The 11863-nt window shown below is 30.5% G+C and overlaps 1 protein-coding gene across 2 annotated transcripts; it reads left to right on the forward strand.

The window, feature by feature from the left end:
• Positions 1-495: 495 nt before the first annotated feature.
• On the forward strand, positions 496-10066 carry LOC126718136 (agamous-like MADS-box protein MADS4). Of its 2 annotated transcripts, XM_050420217.1 has the most exons (8): positions 496-813; positions 2925-3003; positions 5155-5222; positions 5312-5411; positions 8546-8587; positions 8670-8711; positions 9073-9197; positions 9765-10066. In XM_050420217.1, the coding sequence occupies exons 1-8, from the start codon at positions 629-631 to the stop codon at positions 9844-9846; spliced, it is 723 nt and encodes a 240-aa protein (XP_050276174.1). In that variant the 5' UTR covers positions 496-628; the 3' UTR covers positions 9847-10066. The 2 variants fall into 2 exon arrangements, with proteins under 2 accessions (XP_050276174.1, XP_050276175.1); XM_050420218.1 differs by lacking the exon at positions 8670-8711.
• The last annotated feature ends 1797 nt before the right edge of the window (positions 10067-11863 follow it).

An 11863-nucleotide genomic window follows, 5' to 3' on the forward strand; every position in this document is an offset into this window, starting at 1 on the left:
TAAAGAACTAAAACTAAAAAAAAAATCTATTTTTATTTGATTATTATTGTTATTATTATTATTATTTGTGTTTATGTATATATTAGCATTTGTGTTTACGTATATATTAGAGATAATCTTGAAATGATACGTTGGAATCAAATGGTATCGAAATATTCTGTTATAATACACAAACTGAAATAGGCACCAAAATGAAATTCATAACATTAGTTATAATATAAACGTTGGACAAAAAAAATAATGGATCAATGTAAAAAATTATGCTAAATTTATCGATATCGACTGTGTGTGGTAAACAAAAACTGGTAAGTCAATGTAGATAGTAGTAAATAGAAAATGTTCAACTTTTTCAACCAATCGTTTCGTTGCGTTGCGAAACTAAGTGTGAACTCCGAAGTGTCCTTAGATTTATTTGCTTTATTATAATCTTTCTACTTTTCCCGTATAAGATACGCAACAAAGCTCAAATAGCCCACACACTGTCTGGGACGGAGATAGTATAAATAGAGAAGCATAGGGCACACTGACACACAGAACCAAAAAAGCTGTTAAATTTTCTGTAAAAAGAGAAGTGAATAATTTGGTTTGGTTTAGTTAGTTGAGCGAGAGAGAAAGAGAGAGAGAAAAAATGGGTAGAGGAAGAGTGGAGCTGAAGAGAATTGAGAACAAAATCAACAGACAGGTGACCTTTGCAAAACGAAGGAACGGACTTTTGAAGAAAGCCTACGAGCTTTCCGTCCTTTGTGATGCCGAGGTTGCACTCATCATCTTCTCCAATAGAGGAAAGCTGTACGAGTTTTCCAGTACTTCAAGGTATTATCACCAAAACAACTAAACCAACTTTTTCACTCTACAAATCACAAAAAGGAAACAACAAAAAACAAATCCTTTTCTTTTAAATGCTTTGAATTTTGTTTGCTTTTTTTGTAAGAGAAAAAATGAAAGTTGATTTTATTTTTGGGGTGTTGGAGTTTTATCCATTTCTGTGAAATGACTGTGGCTTGAATGCTTCGGTGTTAGATCTGCAACTGGGAAGGGAACGCCATAAAAAGACGATCACTGTTGTATTGACTCTTCTTTCTGTGTTATTTTTGGGAGAGTTAAAAGACTCTGCCTTCATTTATTTTGCTTTCCTTTTTTTCGCTTTCTTTTTTGAAATCTGCTTCTTCTATTTTTGTTTAATTTCGTTGTTTAAAAGGTGATCTGAGAGAAGCTGATCTTAGTTCTTTTTTAAACTGATCAAAGCTAATTGAGAGGATTTATGAGAGCCTTTAGAAGAGTCAGAAATTCATTCATAATTATATGGTTCAAGCTTCAAGTGGAAATTTGTTTTTTTTCTTCATACCTAGCCTTTTTCACCTACTCTTCTCTCATTTTTCTTCATGTGGATTTTATACTTAGTTTCCCTTTTCGTTCTGCTAAGTTTCTTAGCAGCTCCGTGTTGTTTAAGTTTCTAAACCACAAATCCAAATTTATGAACCATTCCTCTACGGCTCTACGGCTTACAAGATCTGTCTTTTTATCTTATATGCAGATCTTGAACTAGGGTTTTCTTCTTCTTCTTTCTGTTTTTTGTCTTTTATCTCTATTTGTAGTTGTTTGGTTTTCTTTTCCAACTTGTATTTCCTTTTAAGCTTTTTCTACCTTAGCTCAAATTAGTCTTTGTAATTTTTGAAAGAGAGTATTTGTGTAATATAGTAGTAGTTTCTTTCTCTCTCCCCTTTTTTTTAAGTCCAAATTGTTTTATACAGTTACAGCTAGCTCTGCTCTTCAAATCGGTCCTTTTGAGTCTCCAATCTTTCCAATGGATCAAAACTCTCTCTTTCTCTCTCCTCAGATCTTTCATATGAGACGTTTTGATGTCAGGACTCAGTTATGGTGATGGAGACATTTTTATTACATGAGTTTAGGGCTTGATCTTTCCAAAGCCCTAGTAAGTTTAGGGTTTCTCTCTTTCTCTCTCCTTTTCAATCATTTGTTTCCTTTCAAATCCAAATTGATGTGAAGAGAATGACATGTTTTTTAGTCTACTGAGTTTTAAAGAGTAGTTTACTAGTGGTCTCCCTAATATCCATGGGTTCCCCCAATTTCATCTTATTACTACTTCCAAAAATATTTCTTGTGTATCAAATTGATTTGAGAGCTTTTTTTCTTTTCTACAAAGAATGAACCCAAAAAAAAAAAAAAAAAAAAAAAGAAAAAAAAGAAAAAAGGAGAGTTTATTCTGTGAGTTGATTTTAGGTTGAGTATGAGTATATGCACACGCAACTCAAGTAATAGCTACGATGTATCTTTCTACACTTTTTTTTTTTTTTTTTTGGTTATACTGGAATGGTTATATTCTGAGAGAGTAGGGTCTTTTGGATTCATTTCATTATATAGAAGGCCAAGAATTCATTTCACCAAACATATCATGAGACAAGAGTGTCTTTACATACAAGAGAATTTGGGATTACAGGTTATTTATTCTCTGATGGAAGAAAAAACTTCATTTTGTTATTAAATTCTTAGTTCACAATATTTCCCAAAGAGCTTAGTTAAGTAACTGGGCTAAACAATTTTTTTTTTTTTAGTAAACATTGAACATAATTCACATTTTTGAAGATGAAAACATAGCTAGCAACAATGATGTATGGTGAATTTTAAACTAAAAGACAAAAACAACAAAAGAAATAAAAAATTATTGACATACAAGCTCAAGAGTCAATAGTTTCCTCTTGATTTGAATTCTAATGAGGCAAGTCCTAACTCATGAATCTTTTTTCTTAGTCATTGAATAGGCATACACTACTTACTTTCACAAGAGCTCACTTTATTATATGCTTGCCACATTTCATTTCATTTGATCCATCATCTATTATTTGATCTTACATGCACCTCTTGACATGAGGAATTCTTACATTTTCCATCATGTTAATATTCAGCATGCTCAAATCCCTAGAGAGGTACCAGAAATGCAACTATGGAGCACCAGAGCCGAATGTATCCACAAGGGAAGCCTTGGTAATGGTTTAAGTTTTAGTTTTAGTTTTTTTGGGTGGTATAATTATACATTCTTACTTTATATTAATTAGCATCCAAATTTAATAACTGAAGTTTTTTGTTTGTTTTTTTTTTTTTTTTAATTTTTTTTTAATATTTAATTTATTAGTCACATATATTTTGATAGAGGTTGGGAATTAGTACTGTAAATTATGATGATTGAGGTTGCAGAAATAAGTGTCTTATATTACTACTTAGAGCTTGTTTGGATGGAAGGAGAGGAGAAGTGAGTAAAAAGGAGATGGTGAGGGTTTAATAGACCTTATATGGATATTGGGGAAAGATTTAAGGGGATTTGGAGCCTATTTTACCCTTTCAAACCCCTTGGGTTTTTTTTTTTTTTTTTTTTTTGAGAGTGAAACCCCTTAGTTTTAATTGCCCTAAATTGTGGGAATTTGGAATGGGAGAGAAGAGAAGGGGCTATACTTATATTCAAAATTTTAATTTTTCAATTGATTATGCTCTTATAGTGTCATTCTATCTATTTTTTGAAGTAGAAAAAAAGTATCATAATTTTCAATTTATACAACCATTCCATTCTCCTTTACTCCCCTACTTAATATTTAAAACATCTAAGTAAAAGGGAGGAATATCAATTCCCGTTCTCCCTATTTAATTTTTAAAACATACAAACAAGTGGAATGGTTATTCATTTCCCTCCCTTCTCTTTTTCTTCTATTCTCTGCTATTCTCTCCTTCCAAACTTTCAAACACACTGTTAGAGATTAAATGTGGTTGTTGAAGAAAACATGGAGAGAAAGGTTAATGAAAATTGTTTGTAAAATATCTTGCCATATAATAAAGGATGAAATCTAGTACTTAGCTTATCAAAAAAAATCTAGTACTTATAAATTTTTATTCAATTGCCTAAAACTTTTAAATGTCTATTTGGTATTGTTGAAAGAAGTTGAGTTTTATCTATTGAGCTTTAGTTGTAGAGCTTTTGTGGTAAAAAATTATATTTTAGGTAAAAAATTTTAATTAAAATAAAAGCTTAGTGTTTAGAATGTTTCGCAAACTAAAGCGCCAAAGTGTTTTAAATCTGTTAAACTATTTCGTTACCAATTGCTAAAGAACTTTTAGACGGGAGAAATGATTAGAGATGATATAGTAATTTTTATAATAAAAATGAATTCATAGTTACACCTAATTAATTTAATTAATGGTCAATATTTAATTAATTATTATTATTGCATACACTCTTAAAATGGGTGGACATTGTCTTTCTGAAAAAATTATTACAGTATATTATGTCAAATTATTATTTATAATAAAAATTGAAAAGTGCACTAAAGAGATTTATCACTAAAACTCAAAATTTCAAACTGTTTTCAGTTTTATGGATCCTAAATATACCAAAGGTTATAAGGTCACAATTTGTTTAGGGAAAATTATATAGTTAAAAAGAGTATATTACCAAACCAAGCATTTTGCTCATCAAAATTTACTATAATTAAGAGGTTGTATACTGAAGTATATAAAAATATCAAACATATTATAATCTTATAAGAAATGGTTAAACGCAAATTAAACCATAACAATATTAGGCTAATAATACACAAACAGACTAATCCAGTTGCAATTAGAACTATTCATAATTTAATCCTTCAAAAAAATAGAACTACTCATAATCACTTATAAAGTTAATTTTACTTAGTAAATATCTAATGTAACTTAACATATGCCTATAAAATACGAACTTTTCTAATTCAATCCACACAATTTAATGTATGATATAAGAAGATTCAGTTTACCCTAATTAACCTTTCTTTAGCCACTTGAGTCAGGACTTAGTGACATTGCTCTTTATGTTGCAATTCATCCTAAAGCTTCAATGTTGCCACACTTTAAAAAGTGTCCATTCATCACTAACTGCATTCCGTATGAACCAACGTTTGTCTTAGAATGCTTACTAAAAGAAAAAGTCTCTGAAAAAATCTAGTTATCCAAAAGTTTATTATTCTTATTTTTTGTTATAAGTGAGTTTCAGCCCTAAGTAGATGGGAAAATATGATGGGATAGTTGTCATCCATTTTAGTGTAATACTCTGTTGTGCAATAGTATGTGGTATCAAGAATTATCTATTTAATCAATTTTTATTGCTATACTTAGGAGCTGAGTAGTCAGCAGGAATACTTGAAGCTCAAGGCACGTTATGAAGCCCTACAACGATCCCAAAGGTATTGCTATTTCTATTCTCAGTTATGCTGATTATTGAAAAGATGTTAAAATATTGTCAATTAAAACATTTGAGTTGTTATCATAACAGGAATCTTATGGGAGAAGATCTTGGCCCTTTAAGCAGCAAAGAACTCGAGTCACTTGAGAGACAGCTAGCTGTTTCACTGAAGCTAATCAGATCAACACGGGTACTAGCACCTACCAACTTACCAGATTATATAGATTTCATATTAATTATTCTTCCAATAATTTTCCCAATTGCATATTTTTTCAAAGTGCTTTTTATAATATAGCTAGTCATGCATCATACACTGAATGAATGTATAAGTGTTGTATGTACATTAGTACATCCCACTTATATTATGAATTTTTTTATCTTAGTGGGTTTCCTTGTATGTATTTTTGTTGGTAAGACTATTTGATTGATTTTTTTTTACTAAGAGTAAAAAGAATGAATTCAATACCAGACATTCACCTCACAAAAGCTAGCCAGCATGCCAAGTTGCCTTCAGCTTATGGGCCATCACTATAATTATCTCTAGTTGATATATTTTACCGTACGTATAGCTTCTTTTTTTACTTGATATTTTACTGTATAATTAATTGGCTATTATCTCTCTGATGCATCAAACTTTTAAGAAAATTAATAAATAAAAATGTTCTTTTATATATATATAAAGAAAAATAGAAATGATAGGGGAAAAACGGAAGGAATCAATATTAAAAAAAAGTCCAAAATAAAAGAACATTATCATTATGATTATATTTGAAAATTGATACAAAATTTTTTTATTTATAAATAATTAAATTAAATTAACTAGCATATTTTGTCAATTTATTAGTTCTTTTTTTCCTTATAAATTGTTGTATATGATAGTGGAAATTGTGATACCAATTGTTGGGACAGCGGAGGTTTTTATATCACTTGTTGTGTAATAATGCTTTTAGAATTTAAACAAATAATAGTAAAGGCTAATAAAGAACAAGCACACATAGAGAATATAAGAATTTACATGATTTAGCAAATAGCCTACCTCCACACACACACCAACACAAGAACTACTTGTCCTCCACTAAGGAAAACTTTTCTTCTAAGAGTCTTCTCTTTTAAGTGAAGTATTCTTCTAAGAGTATTCTCTTCTTTTACAAGAACCTTTTTTTTTTAGAGTTTTCTTTCCTCCTTAAATGCGAAGGTCCTTGTGTCAAAGCAGTCAAAAACTTATTGTATGTATAAATTTCAACTCATTTCTTTGATGGACAAGAAATACTCATTGCTTCTTTGACAATGAATTCCTTACTTCTTTGACAAGGGATTTACTTTCATTCCCTGTAAAGAAAACCCAAAAAAGTAATCAAGTCAACTATCCCTCCACATCAAGTAAAGCCAAATAAGTAATCTAGTTTATACAAGAATTTGAGAAAATTTTCAACAAATCTTCATATTAATTAAAATTCTAATGAGTGATCTTAATTATTTGAATGATAGCTCCACCTTAATACATGCAAGTCTTTTCAAGGAAGGTGATCATCCTTTGCACAGCCAAACTCACGTGAATCTATATAGACCAATTGCAAATTAGTTCAAAATCTTCTCTCGAACCATATCAAGATCAACATTGAGATTTAATACCACTTGTGTGATAGAGGAAGCTTTTATATCTTTTGTGTAATAACGCTTTATGAATTTGAGTAAGTAACAATAAATGAAAATAAAAGAACAAGAAATATATAGAATACATAAGAATTTACATAGTTTGACAAAAAATCTACCTTCACACACAACACATGCACGCACAGATCAAATCCACTATACTTAATAAAAGTTAAAACTCTCAACCTCTCTTACATAGGTCTCATTCATGAGTATTCTTTTAACCCCAAAAAACTATAAAACAACACTTTTTCTAATACTCTTCTCCTCTAGTAAGTGAAACTCTTCTTCTAAGAGTTTTTTACGAGAACTATTCTTCTAAGTGACTTCTCTTTTTTTATCAAAACTCTTCTTCTATGAGTTTTTTCTTCTATTTGGATAACTCTTCTTTTAAGAGTTTTCCTTTTTCCCTATATGGGATGATCCCCTTAAGTCAAGCCACACAAAAAATCCTTCATTGTAATGGCTTATATAAGCCTTCAAATTTTATTCCTTTGTGGACAAGAAATACAAATTACTTCTTTTACAAGGAAAACACTATGGCTATACAAATAATACTCAAAAAAGTAATTAAGTTAGCTTTCCTTACATACCAAGAAATGTCAAAAAAGGTAACCAAGAAATAGGAATTTGAAACAAATTTGAATATATATATATATATATATATTGTTAAATAACCTAGATTGTATATTATATGATTATCTGTATTATAAATTTTTCATTCTTGCTAAAGTTGCCACTACATTTTTTTTTCCTTTTGCTACATATTTGTGCCCCATTATCAGGGGATCGCACCTTGGACGTCTCCTTTAGGAGGCATCAAAAAGCATCATCCGATGACAAGGGTCCTTGGCATCGTATAATGTATTATGAAAGAATAATTGGTTTAGGTGATGCTCGGAAAAATATTGTCAATTGACATGTCTCTCTCATGCAAGGGTTTGGAGGTAACGATGGAAAACTTCTAGAGTTTGAGTGCAAGAGTTTTTCTTGTGAGTAGAAGTAATATATCTTTACTTTTATTGTGGACTGACTATACTGGAAGTTCATTTGGCCAAGTGTGGTTAGTACATTCTTGAAATTAATAGGAAAATAAGCTATTTTGTCCTAATAAGAGGGGTGTCAAAAGACAGTTTCATTGTGTTCATGTATATTTTCTGTATGCGTATCATTGCTTGAATATAGTTCTTTTTTTATTGGCATGCATGCACTATCTTCTTACGACTCTCTTATTTACACGATGTACAACAATTATATATAGGAGGGGAATGAAGTTAAAGCTGAATTAGATGTAAGCTATTGCTAACACGGATGCAATAGCTTTCAAATAGCATCAGTACCGAGTCCTTGTAACCAGTAATATTTTTCTATTTGAGTAAAAGGTAAAATAAAAATTGGGACCGTAGGGGGAATTGTAACCAATAATCTGATACAAGATGGGTTGGAATTCTTGACGTTCCACACTAAAGAGAGCTTGTCTTTCTTGAGTAAATTAATAACCTCAACTGTTTTTCCTTGCCATACACAAATCAACCAAAGCAGTTGAATTGAATTAATAAGCCTTCATCAAACTGAATAATACCTGAATTCCGAAAAAATATAAATGAGTAATAGGAAAATGGTAAAAAAGCTCAGCTATTTTTGTAACTTCTGTTATTCTCTATTTGACAGACGCAGTACATGCTGGATCAGCTCAATGATCTTCAACGTCAGGTATGAGAACATTATCAAAACTTCATTGAATGATGTTCAGTATCTTCACCCACTTATTTATCTCAAACTTTTATATGTACAGGAACATGTGCTTAATGAAGCAAATAAGTCACTTAAACAAAGGGTATGCAACATACCCAACTCTTTTGATTCTAAATGATTATAGAAGAAAGATAATTAATTTCTATCCTTGCACTAAGTATGTTTCATTTGTTTTCTAATATATTCTAATTTTATTAGGAGTTCAGTATTTGACATAGAAGGCATTCCTTTGAAAACCAAATAATTTGTGATAAATCTCCTAAAGTATACCTTTCATAAACAAAATTTGTAATATGCAAAAGAAATTTTTTTTCAAAAGAACTGAAGTGCTATGAATTGATGAAACAATTGAAAGTAATGGTCATATTTGGCAACTACCAAATTGCATTGCATTATCAAAATAATCATCAACAGTAATAGATTTTTCTGCTAATGTTTTGCAGTTGATGGAAGGATACGAACTCCAACTGAATCCAAGTGTCAACGATATGGGATATGGCCGACAACATGCTCAACCTCAGAGTGATTTCTTTCATCCCTTAGACTGTGAACCCACGTTGCATATTGGGTATGCATCCCTGATTTTTTATTTTTAATATATTGTGTATCAATGCAACCGTAATTTGATACCAAGAAATCTATTTAATCCGAGAACCCATTACAGTCTCTTTTTCATGTCTGCTGAGACATTCAAGTACAGTACAGAATGGGAAAGTGCCAGAAAGAGTCATGATTTTTTTCTTTTATTAAGAATTTAGGATCATCATTTCCCTCATAGCATGGACTCTAGCCATGTGTGATGCACACGTGTGAATCAATATGCATATATTGAATGCATAAGATATCTTCTCCAACTTAAGCCCATTAGTGTGAAAACAAAAAGAGGAAATGGTCAGTAATCTTATATAATGTTAAAACTATCTGACTAGCCATATTTCATTAGGGTACATTAATATCTTGTTAGGGAGAGGCTAAACCAAAAGAAAAATTAATTATACTTGCAAATGAATCATGGTTTTCAAATGTAACGTTCTCAATAGTTTATAAGGCAATATCACCATCCATAATTACAGATTAAGCATGGATGATGAAGATCCACCAATTAAATTCATCAAACTGGTTAACTGAATTGCAGGTATCCGTCCGAACAAGCAGTATCAGTCGTCACTAATTCAGCCCCAACCTTGAATAACTACATGTCAGGGTGGATGCCATGATAAGAAGGGCATGGCCAGACATGGTTTGCTTCAGGCATTCCTTCCATAAGAATCAGCATATTCATCTTTTTTTTATGTCCTTTTGATGAAAGGAACATTTGTAATGGTATGTATTGGTGTGGAACTATGCTTTTAAGTTTTAACTGTCTACATGTAGTGTGTGCCCAAGTACTGCTCTTCCTTCTTTCAGCAGTTACATAAGATATTTGAGAATAATTAACTGTGGTTTGCGTATCAGAATTAGACCAGCTAACTATTCGTATACTCTTTCATGTCCATTATTGGATATAAATGTAGCTGCAATGACTAATGAGCCACTAATTGACCAAGAATAAGCACTACATGTGCACGAGCTCGACTTGTGGAATACAATGTATTCATTAAGAATAAGCACTCACGAGCTCGACTTGGAAACAATATATTCACGAGAAATAATATATATGTACAAAATTCTATAGGACCAGTTCTGAACTCGTCCATCAACTGACCTTAAGAGACATAAACTTAGAGTTTGGGTCTACCCATGACCACCACTTCAAGGTGATTCCTTGGGTTAACCACTTGGATAACTGAAGCTTGATTTTTGATAGGGAATAGGTAGTTCTCTTATCTTCACATGCCGAGTGAAAGCATTAACTCAGTATATCTTACTAAACATTAATTAGTATAATATATATATATATATATATTAATCATCTTTTTTGGCTTAGAGAAATGGGGAAAACAAGATTTGAACGTAAGTTTTCTCCATCAGAAAGACCAAGTAACATAGATGGAACATTTAAGCAAAACAATCATGCTGCAAAAACATTATTATTTCACAGTTCTTTTAATAATTAACTTATTGAGGTGATAGATTGTAATTTGTAATACATCACTTTTATATGAAACTACAACTATCATCACTTTTACTATATACTAATCACAAACTGCCATTTTAATCATTGTAAAATTGGTTATGGCCTTAGACTTGTTGGTAGAGAAAATGCCACTAATAGGGAGGCCAAAGAAAGCAAGCAATTTTTTTATTATTGAAAAAGAAAAAGAAAAAAAGAGAAGCTTTGGTACAAAAAAATGCTTATATCTATAGGCACATGTTATGAGAATAGTGCAATTAATATGAGTGTTGTATAAATAACATTAGTACAGGTCAAATCTAATGGACTTGGGCCTATACAGGCATAAGGCTAATACGTCCTAGCCTAACACACTTGATCAATTGAACTTGGCAGGTTGAAATCATGCTTAGGTTAGTAGTGGTTCTAGGATTTTTTTTTTTTAAGTAGTCATTAAGAAACTTAAATAATAAAAAAATCTAATAAAAATAAAATTTGAATACGTTGACATAAAAAAAAATGCAAATACATAAAGTTTTACAATTTTCTTTTACTAAAAAAATGAAAAAACAAAAAAACAAAAAGAGACTAATATAAGATAAAGCAAGAACTGAGAAAGCTAAGATGCTAAGTTGCACTAGTAAAGGTATGAGTGTGAGAGTACGACATTTTTTTTTGAAAAACTAGAGTATAACACATTTGGGATACAAAAATTAATAAATATAAATTTTTAGGTGTATTTTAAATATCTTTGAACATAATTCATGTTTATTTTAGGTTTTAAAATTAAGTAATAATAAAAATAAAATGATTGAAAATATATCTAAAATTATAATTTATGTTTATTTCAATTTAATAAATAAATATATTACCAGATAATAATATCATTCCTAAAAAACAAAAGCACTTAGGAGTATAAGGTTAACCAAATAAATTAACAAATGTCATTTTTTTTTTTCCTTGGTTGAGAAGAAGAAAGAAAAAAAAATGCTATAGATTAAATGCATGGTTTCTATTATTTAATTAAAAAAATTGCATTATTAAGGTTAAAAGAAAAGAGTACTAGATGTTTTCCTTATAAATAAATAAAAGGTATGGTTAAGACTTGGTCACATGGCCTAATGCGCGGGTGAGAATAAGACCAAGGTTTGAAAAGCCACTCTCATACAGTCGTACTTATA

This window comes from Quercus robur, chromosome 3, assembly GCF_932294415.1.
Source record: "Quercus robur chromosome 3, dhQueRobu3.1, whole genome shotgun sequence".
NCBI lineage: Eukaryota > Viridiplantae > Streptophyta > Magnoliopsida > Fagales > Fagaceae > Quercus > Quercus robur.